This window comes from Symsagittifera roscoffensis, chromosome 3, assembly GCF_963678635.1.
Source record: "Symsagittifera roscoffensis chromosome 3, txSymRosc1.1, whole genome shotgun sequence".
Taxonomy (NCBI): domain Eukaryota; kingdom Metazoa; phylum Xenacoelomorpha; order Acoela; family Convolutidae; genus Symsagittifera; species Symsagittifera roscoffensis.
Genome location: NC_087064.1, coordinates 15,605,094 through 15,621,293, shown reverse-complemented (window position 1 = coordinate 15,621,293; position 16,200 = coordinate 15,605,094). Strand labels below are relative to the sequence as shown.

General features: G+C 35.9%; 2 protein-coding genes across 2 annotated transcripts in view; one reads left to right on the top strand and one right to left on the bottom strand.

Moving 5' to 3' along the window:
- The window catches only part of LOC134841365 (ubiquitin conjugation factor E4 B-like), a 478,213-nt gene extending 474,723 nt beyond the window's left edge, over positions 1-3,490 (bottom strand). The window contains exon 1 of the mRNA XM_063857302.1: positions 3,469-3,490. The gene's annotated coding sequence lies outside the window, so the exon portion shown is untranslated. The remainder of the gene's footprint in view (positions 1-3,468) is intronic.
- A 901-nt stretch (positions 3,491-4,391) lies between these two features.
- LOC134841363 (integrin-linked protein kinase-like) lies at positions 4,392-13,304 on the top strand. Its single transcript, XM_063857297.1, has 9 exons — positions 4,392-4,533; positions 8,464-8,656; positions 8,775-9,051; positions 10,045-10,273; positions 10,515-10,620; positions 10,848-10,982; positions 11,804-11,960; positions 12,299-12,429; positions 12,752-13,304. Exons 1-9 carry the CDS (start codon positions 4,397-4,399, stop codon positions 12,911-12,913), a joined length of 1,527 nt encoding a protein of 508 aa, XP_063713367.1. The 5' UTR covers positions 4,392-4,396; the 3' UTR covers positions 12,914-13,304.
- The last annotated feature ends 2,896 nt before the right edge of the window (positions 13,305-16,200 follow it).

Sequence of the window (16,200 nt, the reverse complement as noted above, 5' to 3'; positions counted from 1 at the left end):
CATATTTCTATTTTCAAAATCAAGGTAGAAGCGTATGCTGTATAGTTTCCGGAGACTGTGGTAACTGGCGCCACACACGGAATCGATCTGTTTTTTCATTGACAAGGATCGGTCAATGAGGCAACCTAAAGACTTCACAGAGTTCTCTGTTGATTTCATCAGCTTAACCGTTGAATTTCCAATTAGTATTGAACCGTTTGTTAGACCTTTTGACTTACTAGTGGCTAGGTTAATTACTTGGCTTTTTGATTCATTTAACATAAGCCCCATGGGCGAAAACCAGTTCGAAATAATAACCAGAGATCTTTCTATTTCTGCTAATTCACTCTCGTTTTTAATTTCACAGTATAAAGTAGTATCATCGGCATACACTTGGTATGAAAATTTAGTTGAGCCAATAATATCGTTCAATGGTGTCAGGTAGATTGAGAACAGGAGGGGTCCCAGAAGAGAACCTTGAGGCACTCCAAATTCGAGTTCTTGAGAATTCGATAAAACATCATTGATAGCAACAATTTGAGTCCGATTCTCTAGATAGGAAAGAATTACATCCACTGCATCATTCGTCATTCCAATCCGATTTTTCATGATCTTTCTCAATGTTTTATGATCAATGGTATCAAATGCAGCTGAAAGGTCAAGGGCTATCAAAAGGACCTGTCTCTTGTTGTCGAGACTAGTCAGTAGATCATCTGTAGTTTTTAGCAGAGCCGTTTCAGTTGAAAAATGCTTCCTGTAAGCAGATTGGTGTTTATCTAGAAGATTATAGGAGCTAAGGTATTGATCGAGCTGTTTATATAAAATTCTTTCAAAAAACCTTACTGATAAACATCAGATTCGCTATTGGTCTATAAGAATTTAAAACGTTTTGGTCAAAATTGTAGTCTTTAAAGAGAGGAGTTATCACCGCTCTCTTGAGACACTTTGAAAATTTGGACTGATCGATGCAATTGTTTATCATAATGATGAAATAATCTTTCCACGAGTGTGCTATTCTTTTTATATCTATCGTTTTCAGTATATCTTCTCGTGAGTTCGCGTTTGAAACCATTCTTACTGCTTCTTCTAGTTCATCTATAGTCACATATTGGAATTGGAAAGAAGAAACTGCAGTGAAAGCAAAGAGTGGCGGCGAGATGCCATTACTTTTAACATTTGCCACTAAATTTCTAACCTTCTGAATGAAAAATTGGTTGAAGTTTTCAGCTAATTCATAATCACTGGAGTATATCAGTGGGAGAACGTTTTGTTGTTTTTCTCCAGCAAGACGTTTCAATTCACGAAATTTGAGCGAATGGCTATTTGAAAGCTCAAAGCGCCTGGAAAAATATATCAATTTCTTCTCTCTAAACAGATCTTTACATTTCTTTAAATACTCCTTGAAAGCTGTTTCGTTTTCTAATCCAGGATTTACACGCATTACGCGTTCTAATTTTCTACGTTTTCGTTTTACGTCTGCTAACTCTTTATCGTAAAAATTACAAAATCGGTTTTTGACAACTTTGGTCTTAGTTGGCACATAATCAGTTTTCAGCAGCTGCAAAATTTCGATAAAATTCTCTGCCATCTCGTTCGGGTCACTGGTGTTCAGATTCAAGATTAAATTCTGATCTATTTCCGTCTCTAAACGTTTCCAGTCTGTATTGTTCCAATCTTAAATAGTCAATCTGGTTTTATCCTTCCGTTGAATTGCGATTTGATAAGTGAACGTCAATAGATGGTGATCAGAGTATTCAACGTGCTCATTTCTAACGGGTGATTACAATTCCGGATTTGAACAAATTATGAGGTCTAGAATTTTCCCGTATTCGTGAGTTGCTTTCTTAACAATCTGTTCTAGGTTATATTCCAGTAGAATCGAATAAAATGTATTGGATTTGGCACAACGTCTGTTTTCTAGATCCAAATTAAAATCACCCAGGATGAGAATTTGGGGTTCAATTGATGAGGCAAGAATATTTTCAGTCAATTCATTAAAAAACTCGTTATAATTTCCACTCGGCGGTCTATATATTGCTGCAATTGTTATTTTGACTTTTCTAGTCACGACCGTAATTACCAAGAATTCACCATCGTCCGAGAGATGGCTTAAAATTCTTTCACCCTGTAGTTCTTCGCGAGAAATTATGGCAACACCTCCACCTTTTTTAGCCGTTCGTGAAACATGATGGTATCGATATTCATTTGAAGAGTCTATACACTGATTTAGAATATATTCCGTATCCGGCTTAAGCCAGGTTTCAGTTATGATCAAGATATCAACTTGTTCTATAGCCAATATGCTCTGTATTTGATTTACTTTTTTCGCTAGAGAACGTATATTAATTACACCAACTTTCATAGCATTCGATTGAGACTCGGGTTTTTTATTTGATTTTAGTCAGTCGCTTTTCGAAGTTCTGAGCCAGGTTCTGGCTTCTGCATCAAGATAGTACCTGTTTATTTCAACATTTTCCGGCCAAGAATTAGGTTGATCAATGATTGTTGCATGTTCGCCGTCAAATACACAGTAGAAACTTTTGTGGCGAGAACTTTCCTTTGTTATTTCCTTGATATGATTCAGAGGAAATCCTTTACTTTGACACCATGCGACTATATCACTTTCATCATTTGTCTGTTTTATTCTTCCAACATAGAGATGGCGTCGTGGTGGTGGCTTCTCTACACCTTTGAGTGCTTCTGTTACCACTTCTCCCGTAATTAGTGGTTTCTTTGGTCTGCGGTCATTTCTATCTTTGGAGCCTTTTCGCTTCGTAACCCTCGAGTTACCAGCTTCTGAGAACACACTTTCACGAGCATTTCTGATGAATGCCGAAGAATTCAGAATAAACTTCGCTGCCCCAGCATAATTGGTTTTGTTCTTTTCAATTAAACTACTTGGTTCCCGATATTGCTTCAGCGATAGCAGCTCAGACTTTAATTCGTGTACATCTTGCGCCAGTCTTTATTGAGAACAGTTCTTGTCGCAGTTCATCAATAACTCGGAAAATATCTCTTTTACAGGTTCCACAATCTGGGCAACTCCATTCAATGTGCCCAACCACCTTATCGGCAGTGTTGAGGCCAATACACGCAGAGTGGGCAGAAGCTTGACAACCGACGCATTTCACCGATTGATTGGTTAAAGCGTTTTGACATACTGTACAGTGGAGAGACGACGTATTTCCATTGTCTTGCTGGGAATTATTGGTCGTTTCCGCTCTAAAATGAGCTGGATTTTGGTAGATTTGTTTAAAGATATTTCCAAATTCTCTTTGTCGTTTCCGCTCTAAAATGAGCTGGATAACATCCGGGAATTTGTTCGTGTCTTTTCTGGCTGTCGTAACCACTCTCAAATGAGCTGGTTTATCTTCTTTATCTGATTCTGTTTGTGTCAATTTCCATTTCCATCAACCGGATCTCTAAAATCCCTTCGTAGACAAGGGCTACCCAAGATAAGATGTTTATCCGGTTCGTCGAGACATATCTATTTAATAAGTTTATCACAACAATTAGGCTAAACATAATGCTCGTATCTGTTATTTTTGTTTTCATCTCAAGTTTAGTAATAAGTTTTGTTCCTTTTTACTCAATTTCAATATATATGCTGATTTGATTATTTTGAAAATTTTCTGCATACCCATTGATAATTGAAAAAATTTTGGTCGATACATGTTTTGATATATCGGTTTTGCAACATTTTTTCTTTTTTGAAAAGTTTTCTTGCATTATGTTGGCCGAATATGGTTTTAATTCCCTTGATTAGATACAAAAACTGAAAGAGTCGTTAAAATAAGTGTGATTAAGGGTTTTGTTTCAACAAGTTTTGTAAAATTTATGAAATCAATGTTTATTTTCGGTTCATCGTGTTGAATATGAAAATTTCTATCTTTGGTTCGCGCTCGTAGATGAAGCTTCTGCAAATTGAATTTCGAAATATTTTAATTGCTTTTTCCTGTATTATCCGAAAAAAAGGATATAATCTGGTTGCAGAATTTTTTTTCTTAAATCCAGTTTTAGTTTTGTTTTCAGAATGATTTTACGTCCTGCTGATTTCGTAAAATATTTTGTAATATTCTTAATGACAATGAATGGCTGTTCAACTTTCAGCTCCAATTCATTCTTTTTTTGTACTGCAATTGGTGCCAAGCTCGGCTTGCCCTGTGTGTTTGAACTGTGCGATATCGACTGCTGTTTTATTTTGCTATTGCGTTCAGTTTTCATGCGAACATAATTCAGATTTCAAAAAGCATAGTTTTTTTTTTTAAATGACTTTGTCAAAAACTTGGTCGGTCTGGAGTTTTAGTCGGCATCCATATGGTAAAATTTCTTTGATTATTTCGAAAGTAAGTATATTAGTATATCACCTTTCTATCAGTTCAGTTGATTATGTTGGATCGTCGTTTTAGTTAGAGGCATGACTCAAGAAGCAGTGATTCAAGCGTGCAAAGATGGGGACCTGATGTTTCTACGCGAATGGCTCGACAATATTGAGACTGATCCGAACGGAGCCATAGACCAGCATTTGTTCACGCCTCTGCACTGGGCCTCTTGGTATGAACCCAAATTATGAAATGATAATAATTTTTCACCGCAGCTTTGTTTCGACCATTGAAGTTGCCAAAGTTCTAAGGGCTCTTTGGGCAAGCAAAACAAGGTACCAAAAATAAGCGTGAGATGGTGCCGAGTTATATTTTATATTGAAGTCTTTTCAGTCATTACTAAAAGTTCCAACGAAACGCCTTTTCTTTCATGATTTTTTTTCTGTTACTTTTTTTTAGTAAAGAGGTACTAAAAAACTGCAAAATTGAGGTTTAGTTGTAGCTAAATTAACGCTAAGTCGATAGTATAATGAAGTGGGTATTTCGGTTTCCGGTTTCATTATTCAGGGATGTCTGTCTCATTAGTTTTCGTCTAGTTTGCCTGTAAACTAAAAATATTCAGACCAAAAGTATTATCTTTAGTGAAATTTTGGATACAATTACGAACAAAAAATCGCATGCCACGCCGGCTTCTAGTTCTTCCCACTAGCCTCAGGGGTGTGGTCCTAGCGATAAAAAGTTTTTCTATGAACCCTCCAGCTGATTTTAAAACAGCCCTGATCATAACATCAATTAATAGCAATTTTGTGCGAGTAGCACAACGTCCCAACCATAGTTATCGATGCGAACTATCACGCTTAAGTGAACAATTTCAAGTTTTGATTTTGAACCCAACAAGGAGGGCGATGACTAGCGAGTTTCTGAAGATTAAACAGACAAGTTCTAATTTTTGTTTACAATTTGCAGCCAATCATTTAGTGTGTATATCGTCATTGAGTTGATTCTTTGAGAATTGTCAGATTCTTTGAGCGACCATTTTTTGAAGTAAAAAAGGGGATTTTTTTATTTTGTTTTTCGCTCCTTTTGTTTTCGCCTAGTTTTTTTTTAGTTCTTGTACCTTTCACTCCCCTACTTCTATAATTATTGAGTTGTTGGAAAGTCTTCGAGTTGACGGCAGCACTTCGAAATCCAGATGGATTCGATCGCTGTTCTCTCCGAGTTGCTCAAAAGTTGTTTCAATTACATTTGCTTAATATGCTTTTTGTAGCAACGAAAAATAAACTCTTCTTCGACATTAAGCAACTATTCATATGCATAAAAAATTATAATCGAAAAATTATTCATCGTTGAAATAAATTGTTTTTAGACTTTTCGTAGTAGTCAGACTCTTCTTTTATGTCAGTAGAAATTTCAGACCAGTTTTTTTGTCGACATAAATTTTTTTCGAATCCGAATTAGGACTGAAAAAGATTTAATATAACCTTAGACTTGGTCCGATAAGAGCTTTCTTTCAGCTACTTAAATTGGGAGGGCGAACCCTCCGCATGCCATAGTTCGTTCCCACTCTTTCGAGTGATCGGAAAAATACCATTAACAAGACAGTTGCTGACTCCTAGCTTGAAGTTATTTTTTTGCTAAAATTTGTTGAGCATTCCGATCTGCACTCCGACGATGAACTTATTGTTTTCTATTTACCCTTGCGATAAGCAAGGGTAATGCAATGGGGTACTATACTTTTTTTCCCGTAAAGAACTTTGTTCACAGGAGTCTCATCGTGACTCATTTCCTGGAAGCCTCTCTGCAACAAATTTACCGCTACCGATATGTTTTGTTCCTGTTGGAATTTTGAATATATATCCTGTACGAAATTTTGTTTTTATATTGTTTGTAATTTTACCAACTCCATTTTTTTAAAGTTTCGTTTTTTGCTTTTTTTGGTTTGTTAGTATTTGTCCTATATTATATCGGCTAAGTGGCCTCATCTTGCGTCGTTCGAGGAGCAAAAAACTTTGTGTGTGTGTGGTTTGAGGGTGAGGGGACTTAATAACTTTTTATGTCTTAAACTTTTTGACTTTTTTTCGCATTTGATTTTTTTCGGCTTAATAGGTTTGGTCTATTTTATATCGTCTTAATGATCTCATAATGTTTCATTTGACAGGCTAATAATTTTTTGATGTGTGTGTCCGTTGAGGGTGAGGAAGATTTTTTCTAAGGTTTTTTTGGCTTTGTTACCGCTCGGTAAATTTTCTTTCGATGCTTCTTTTACGTTCTATTGTCTCGGCACATTTTTTGTTTCAATTCTAACGTTATTCATTTGATACATCTAGTTTTTTCAACATTTTTTTCCGACGTAGCAGCTGTCTTGTTTTGTATCGCAGGTGTTAGCTATCTTAATGAGGCTACTGTTAAATTTTAAGAAAGAACGAAGAAAATTTGTTTCTCCATTATCAAGAAAAATTCAGACAAAGTTGAATCGCGATATTTTTGACATAGAGGGAATAGACGCACGGCATCTTGTTTGCCTATTTTGGTGTTACCTGAAAAAATTAATAGCCAAATAATGCAACAAGAATTATTATGCATAGAAAATGTTCGGAAGGTTTTTTTTAATCAAACTTTGTTCGAAATTTTACCTTTAGATTTTTTGAGCGGCATGCAGTTCTAGTCATATTCTTTTTGGCGAAAGTAATTGAAGTCATTCGTTTTAATCACATTTTTGTTATAGCTTTCAATCAGTTTTTTGTCAATTGGTTTTCATTTCGCTTTAATTGATTGCTAGCCTATATTTTTTTGTGAAACGGTAACTTCTCTAAGCAAGAGATTCGGGTTTAGGAGGCGTTCAGCGCTAACAGATCACAATTTACTTTTAAATGTTTTATTCTTATTCTGTTCGTAATTTTCAGATGTTTTTTATTTCCTTATAAAATATTTAGTTTATTTTTGCTATTTGTTTTTAATATTCCTAATGTTTTCGTAATTTAGTTTATTTTCGTTCTATATTTGTAGTATTTTTGATGTAATTTTCCAAAGTTTTCTGATATAGCGAAAAAAAATTGAAATAGGCGACTTTTTTTCAGCATTTTTTGGATATTTTTTCGGATTGTTTCTCTGAACTTAGAATCCTAGCAACTTTTCATTCTTATTCGTCGTGATGTCTGAAAAAAAGCGCACGTTTGGATTTTTTATGATCATTTTTCCCGTTTTTTCTGCTTTTAAAAATCCAACGTTTCGATTTTTTATTGTCTTTTTTCCCGGTTTTTTTCTGCATAGTTCCCGCTCGGTATTTTTAAAAATGATAATCCAATGCCGACCGTTGTATTCCGCCGCAGGTTTTGATCAAAATTAGTTTCATTTGAGATAAGCATGAAGGTCTTGGGGTGTCGATTTGTTTAGGATTTGGAGTTTTTCTGTATCTTAAGTGGTGCGAAGCTCAGCTTCCGTCTGTGTTACGAGGTTGTTCTCTCCAAGTAAATTCATAATGGTTTTTGAGAGTTCAAACATTTTCATCAAATCTAAAAAGCACCAAAAGGAAAAATGCAAAAAAAAAAATCACCAATTGTTCAATATTTCGCTTATTCGTTGGTTTCTGCTTAACAACCGCTATTATAGCATCAGACAGAAAAAGTAAAAAGAATAAATGTTTTCTTCTTTTTCTTTCTTTTTTTTGCGATTTCTTGAACTTCCCTTCAAAATTTTCTCTTGGTCAGTGGTTCGCGCATGATATTTCTAGAAGTGTGGGCGGTTTTTGTAGGTTGATCAACTTGATTTCCGAGATCCCCTAAAACCCTATAAAGACCAGTGCGAGCTTGCTCCTCAATTTTAGTATGTATTGGCACCAAGGGTTAACCATAAATGAGTGGCGTAGAATAGTACCAAAGTTAGGACAGACCCTATGGAAAATCTTGGCAACCAGAATTTAGGAGAGAGACGTCGTAGTTTTTTCGTATTTTTCACATTGTATAAAAATGGCAAAGCGGTTGGCTAATCAGTCGATTTCTTTTTTGTAGTATTTCAATCTTTTTTCTCGTAAATTTCATTCAATAATATAAATGATGTCAAATTTATAATGACTCACGACAAATTGATTTTTTATTTATTGCAATATTAGCGTTTCATAACAGTGTCTTTTCCCACTGGTATGTTTTGATTACAATCACTGCAGGTATGGACACATGGCCCTGGTTGACCTCTTATTGACCCCTCCTCATAGTGCGAGGACAGATGTGGTCAACATGGGGGAGGACACTCCCCTGCACTGTGCCGCTCAGAATGGACACACGCACGTGATCAGACGGCTCCTGAGGACTACAGACAAGTCTGGCAAGAAGAACAGCTCATTTAGACCAATCAGCGAGGTAAAGTGAAACATGCTTAAGCGTATCTTGGTTTCGTAGATGCAGGCGACGGGTCTAACTTCGCTGTCAAATTGATGACGTGTGATCTTTCTATGAGTTTGAATGTTTTTTTTTCCAGGTGAATGCAATGAACCGACACGGAAACACGCCTCTGCACTACGCCGCCTTCTGGGGATTCAAAGAAACGGCCCTGGAACTGGTCAATCTAGGCGCCAATGTCTCCCTCTGCAATCGGCAGAACAACACGCCCCTGGATGTGGCCAAGGGAAAGGTTACAGGAGTTCTGGCCAGGGAGTTGCGAGAGGCGGCGGAGAATACGGGTCAACAGGTGACACGCATCCCATTCGAGACTGCATTTGAAGAGGTGTCTACTAGAATACGCACAGTCAGACCGAGTTAGTAATTGATATTGCCTAATTTTCAATACCTTGGTACCTTGAAGTACGGTCCAGTTAGCTAGTAAAAAGATCAGTTTTAGCCACAGAAGTTTTTTTTCGTGACTGATGATTTGAATTATCCGGACAAAACAAAAAAATTTGGAAAATCCAATTGCCTTTTTCTCAAATTTGGTTGATATAAGACAAAAAACAACCAGTAGAACAGTTTTACTAGTCCGGACTCATACAGTAATCATTTGTATCGTAAAAAAAACAAGCTATCATGAAAGGATAGACAAAGGTTTCATACGAGTCCACTTAAAGTCAACCCTGGCTCACGGCAAGCAAACATTTTACCAGACGACTTTTAAATATTATTTTATGAAACACCATGAAAACATCCTGCAAATTTTATTTCTCAAAATGAAGTCATTTAAATGAAGTCAACTAGCTGTTTATTCGATAATATGTAGTTATCTTTCAAAGAACGCACACAATTGAAATTTCCCTGCGATTCATAATTTTAGGTAGTAATTAGTTTTCGCCTAAAAAAATTAACAGCTTAGTTGCCCCATGGCAAGCAGAATGAGGCATCTTTTTGCTATTACTTTTTAACATATATGTGTAAAGTTGCTTTTGAATTTAGAAATACCTTTACTTGAAGATTAAGACCTTTGGGGCTATATTGAGCTGTTCTTTTAATCCTCTCGGTTGCAAACATGCTCGCGTGCTCTTTATTTGGAGATTAAATCAAATGTAGGTCGACAAGTTGTCATCTCGTTCAATTTATGTTGTTTTGTTCTAATTCAATACCTCGCCCTCTATTTGGTCCTCAAATTCCGTACATTGCGATTCTTACAATAAAATGTTTCCGTATTCTGTCATATAGTTCCGGCGATTTATTTTCTTGAGGTTTCATATTACTATTAGATACATCTTTCTATTAGTGTTTTAAATCAGTTTTTTCCCGGCAAGACTTTATTGTAAAGTTATGCATAATTTGGGGCTTAGGAGATGGCACCATGCGTCGTTTTGGAATCTCCAGTGACAAAATATCCATGGACGAAGTGCAGAATCTCCAATCAGCTCCGATGGGGATGGTGAGTCATCCCTGGAGAGAATTGTTACATGGAGTCATACCAGGTGGTACGAAAGTGGTGGCGACCAGAGTTGTCCGGCCGCAGACAGCCGACCCCAAACGGGTGGCGCGAGATTTCGACGCTGAGTGCAAAAAGCTAAAGTTAGTTTCTGATTATGCTATTTTCATTAAATATAGCGCATGTCATAGTATACCATTCCTATCATACCAAAATTGGAAACATTTGCCTAGTTTGGTTGTTTCGATTTCGACAAAAATCATTTTTGAGGGTTATGATTACACTATCATGTTTAAATTCTTTGGAATGTCGAGCTCATAGTTGAAGTTGCCTTCTCGGTATATAGTTTCTGGTCGACTTGAACATAAGTTTTTTTTTACATAGAGTGTTCTCACATGCCAACATTCACGGAGTGTTCAGCTGGATCAACACCCCCGACTACATGTTCCTCCTGTCTGAACTCACGCCACAACTCGGAACACTCTACGAGGTAATAGACTCATTTTCAGCCTAGATGTATAAATGACCCATAAAATGTAGATAGAATCATAACACTATTTGAGTATTTATAGGCGCGTCAATTTTTGTAATAGCAGAACAATTTTCAGTAAAGTTGAGCATGGTGTTTTCGATAATTTGGAACCATGAAAATTGTTTTATGGGACCCATCAATAGAAAAGTAACAAGCAGTTATAAATGTGACGTTTGCATTTTTAGGTTTTACATTGCAGAAGTGACGTGGTTTTGGAGGCATCACAAATGGCAAAGGTGGCTGCCAATATCGCCAGTGGCATGGAGTTCCTGTTTGGAATCGAACACACTGGATTCCACCTCACCTCCAAAAGTGTCATCGTAAGGCTTATTGGATACATTTTCTTTTCTTTTATTTGAAGTCAGCACAGATGAGAATGTCAACATCATAAGCAATATTCGTTCAAAAAGTAGTCAGCGAATGGTGGTAACTCATGCAGAAGTTTCAACGTTTTCATGATTGCACGCGAGTCGATTTATTTAGTTTACTTCTGAAATGTTGAAAGAAATTGGGTAAAGATATTGAGTTCTAATTAAAATATATATTTTTTGAAACCAATGTGTGATTTCCAAAGGACCAATGTAACACTTCATGAATAATTTTGAGGAGCTGTCAGTAGGCTGTAAGAGGTATGCTCAAGGATAGTCCATTGTTTTATTTCCCGACATTCGAGTTATTTTGTTGAGCGAACATTTTTTTGCCTCTCAAGGTCATTTTTTTAGTCTAAAACGTGGCACCTATAGAGTTGCAAAAAGTTGGAACAGACAGAATTAATTAAGAACAAATGACCATTTTAGAAAATTTTTGCATGCAAATGCTAACTTTTCAGACAGAAAATATGACTCAATTCCACCTAAAAACTCAAATTTTAATGCAAAATTAGCTGATTGCTCTTTTTAATTATTTCTGTCTGTTCCAACTTTTTGCTACTAATTATAGAAGGTCGTTTTCTTTTACGTGGTACCTTTAATGCAACCGAAATTTGTCAAAGTGTGGTAGACCTGAAGTCAGAGATCCTGTGAGAGCTCAACCTCGCACACTATCATAGCCATGGCAGCTCCATCTGTTGAGCTGAAAATTTCTACCAATGACTTCATTAGTCGATAATCGAGAAAAAGCATCATGTCATATAATTGTTTAGATAACTGACGAACTAGTTGCTAAGCTGAACATGTCAGAGACAAAACTGTCCTTCGAGACCCCCTACAGAGAATACAATCCAGAGTGGTGTTCGCCGGAGTACCTGGACGCCTCCCACAAACCTAATAAATCCAATGCATCTGCGAGTGGAAAAGGAGGTGAGCCATCGTTAAGAAGAGCTAAAGAAGGTTTCAGGGCGCTCCATGCCCACAATTTTTGTAACAGAATCAAATGATTGGTTGTAGATTCGTGACAATCAGTATAATATGTGTATACCGCTATCAAGATCAAAATGGCGATTCAGTAAAGAAAAAGTCAGTTGTGTTTTAGTACTTCTGATTCATCTTTTTTGTCTGCTAGAAGTTCTGACCCGAGTCTTAAAGTTTCAACGACTTGAATAAATAATGATTACCTGAATTGAACATCAAATTCTTTTGGACATCGGAAACTTCACATGGATATTTTTGATTGAAATAATTGTTATTTATTTTTCCAGGTACTGGTGTGGCCATTAATCCGATTAGTCTGCACTCTGCTCAGATTTGGAGCATGGGCGTTGTTTTGTGGGAGTTACTGACGGGACAGATCCCTTTTGCAGACATGAACAGATTCCATATTGGATTCAAGGTAAAAATGTATTAAATATGATAAAAAAAGGCTTTTTTTCACGAATTTTTCTGGGTTTGGGTAAAGTTTTCGAATTAGCGGTCAGATGTGAGATTTTCCATCATATGAGCTTTTTGAAAATCCTTTTAAGGTCAGTTGATATGCTTTAGACTCTCTTGTAAGCCCAGATGGCTTCAGTTTTCCAGTAAAATATTGGCCATGTATAAATGTAGTGGCCAATGGGTCTAAAAATGTATAATTATTCGTATATGTAATGTAATAATTTGGATGCGAAACAGGAAAATATACATATTTCTGAATGTGTGCTTTCGTTTTATGGCAGATTGTGTACTCCCGACTGCGACTTGACCTCCCTCGTCCTGAGTCGCTGAAAGAGAAGCCGCTAGTACACCTGTGCAAACTGATGAAGATGATGATGAATGAAGACCCCAATCAGAGACCCCAGTTCTCCAGAATAGCACCCCTCATGAACAAAATCCAGTGATGCTCAATACACTGAGAACTCAGTTGACCTTAATGCCTTAATGTTCATTATGTCATTTCTATTCATCCATCACTCCTTAACGCGTAGTAAATGCGTTCTTGCCAACAGTCTACAACCTTATATTGAAAACGCAAAAAAATACCTGGTTTTGACAGATTCAGTGAGCATTTGGTTGTTTTGAAAAAAGGTTGATTGCCATCTGATTTAATTTTCTGTTCTTTCGATGACTTTTCTCTCGCTCTTCTATTTATATTATTTTTTGTGCTTCCAGATGCATTTGAATCAAAAATTGTTAGCAGTTGTGAAAACCTTCTGAAATAACAAGATGTTATATAATTCGCTTGGCAATTTAAATCACAAATAATTAATATTTCATTTTGCTACACACATTTTTACAATGTTTGAAAAATAATAGATGATTAGATCAATTCAATTTTGCAATTCTCTATTCCGACGCGCCTTCCCTAAGCACAACTATTTTTTTTCGTCTGCTAAACCTGTTAGCATTTAATTGAATCAGCAGTTAAGTAACGCATATAAGAGTTTTTTTAGAAATATTTAGAAATATTTTAGAATATTTATTTTAGAAATATTTATGGAATTTTTATTTTGGTTTATTATTTCCAGTTGAATTGATGCATTTTGCGATTTTATGGCGAATATACTAAATCGTTTTGATTTTCAATAAAGTTTTTGACGATTTCAGGTGATTAAGCAAAAGAAGATTTGGAATAGTTTTGCTCTATATTGATAGCCGTCGTATACAATTTGCACGTTTTTGATAAGTGTATTTAAAATAGCGAGCCATTGTGCTTAGTGTAATAGTATGATTCTTTTTTCAACCTAACTCATAAATAAAAGTGCTCATTTGGTGACAGCTCTGATATAATCACGATCAGCAGTATTGGAGTTTCATAGCATCTGTTCTCTGCTTTATTTGTGCCTAGTGTTTGACGATCGTTAAGCGTGCGTGGCTGAGAGGGAGGATGTGAATATCCAAATATCGAGGTAGCAGGTTTGAAGCGGATACATAGCAAATGTTTTACTTATTCGAGGCTTGCTTCTACTTTTTCTCTTTTTAAGTTTATAGAGCTGATTTTTTGTCTCTTTCTCACTAGTGTTTGCGAACGCAGCTTCGCCTCTGTGTTTAAAATTAATGGATCGATCAGTTCTTATTTTTTGTTTTCAATTTGAATTTTTCAGCGCTTTTCTTTGTTTTTGTGTGTCAAGTGCATATTTTTTTCATTTCTACTTCTTTAGATTATTGCAACCGGGTGTAGATTTTTTCTCTATTTACACTTGCAAAGCGAATGTATTAGTACGAACCTTCTTTTTTTCTTGATTAAGTCGCAAATATTGTGATTTGTTTCAAAGTGATTTGTTTCAAACAAAACAAAAATAATGAAAACTTGATTTCATAAATTTTCTAACTGAATATATCTCGCAATTTTTTGACATGCATTTTAGTCTTGTTCTCGCAAGTGTAAAATTTGTTCAGGTCGACCAAATTTGGTCTTGTCTCCAAGTTAAGTCATGATTACCCTAGCGACCGTAATGTAAAAGTACGGATTTTTCTTTTTTTTGCACATTAAGTCTCAAATATTGGTGCCACTTTTGTGGTATTTGGTAGCATCTGCTTCGACATTGGATAAGTGATAAGTTAATACACTTGATGCACTTTGTTTCATCAATTGAACAAAAAAAGATATTTCACACAACAGTGCATTAAAACTCGAAAATCAAATGTTCAGAGGTCGACCAAATTTGGTCTTATCTCCAAATTAAGTCATGGTTACCCTAACGACCGTAATGTAATAGTACGATTTTTATTTTTTTTCCACATTAAGTCGCAAATATTGTTTCATCAATTGAACCGAATAAAGCTATTCATTTCACACAGCAGTGCAATAAATTTCGAAAATCGAATGTGAGGGGTGGTAGTTATAAAGAGTATATTGTTTTCTTTCCTAACAATTCTGCATTCTTTTCAGAGCTCTTTGCAAAAATTAGCAAATTATGAAAGAAGTTCGTCGTCGATATGGATTTCATCTCACTTTTTGTTGGCTTATTAATTGCACAGCGTTTTTTCAAATAAATTTCAGTCTCGTTTTCACTTTTTCAAAAAAAGAACTTTTTTTTTGAATTTTTTTGATTTTTTTTGTACACTGACGATATATGTTCTTTTTTTCCGGTAGCAGTCAGTTTTGCACAAGATTCCAGCGTGTGGATGTGTTTGATTGACAATTTTTTAAATTTTTTAAACACAGTCAGACTTTTTTGTTTGAGTGATTATTTTGAAGACTTATGCATAGTTTTGCATAATTCCACTTTAGAAAAAAATCGATTAGCATGAAATATTGTAAAAAATCAACCGAAATTTTTTTGAACAGAAAAGTTTGAGATCAACAAGTTGAAATTTCATATATTTCTGTCTGCATTGAAGTTTATGGAATTGAATTGAAGTTATTTTCTGTGAAGTAAACATGGATGTCGATATGGATTTTGTCTCAAGTTTTCTTGTCTTATTATTTGCACAGCGTTTGAAAAAATTTTTGTTTTTTAATTTTTGAATTGATTTAATGCGTTCCTGCTTGTGACATGTAAAGTTTTTTTGGACGCTTTTACTTCGACTCGAGGGGGGGGGGGAAGCATTTTCAGAACAAATGAAAACTTTGTCGACCTTTTTTTAGGTCGACCAAATTTATTTTCTGAGCTCTCCCAAACCACTAAAGACCCTAACTTGACTAAATTTGTTTGCGCCGCAGGCAAATTTTTGAAAAAAAAGGCCCAAAAAAGGCGTTTTTAGGCACTTTTTGGAAAGTTTCGACCAACAAATTGCGTTTTTCGGCGCGCGCTCCCCCCTCAAAATTAGTATACACTGGCGCCACGGGCGCCTTTAGAAAAATTTTGAAGGTCAGACAGCCAAAAATGGATATCTCAAAATAGTACAAAGGGGGGACCCTTTGTGTCGGCAGAGGGTCGAATCCCTGAGGGGGGAGGGGGACTTCCGCCCCACCTAACTCCACCCCTGTATCGGGTTCCGTTTTTTATTCTTTTTGCAGCTAAATTTGACTACCTCAAGGAAAGCTCGGAAGGTTCAGGCGTGAAATTACATCAAAATCCTATTGGTCCCCAACCGAGCTAATTCACACTTCGAACTCCGCACTCTATTGTAGCTAAGAGTGGCTCCAGTGTGAGAAATTCTTCAAAATAAACAAACTAAGATAGGTTCTCCGAATACAACTAACTATTTCTTAACTAAAACTAAAATTACTAAAATGCAGAAT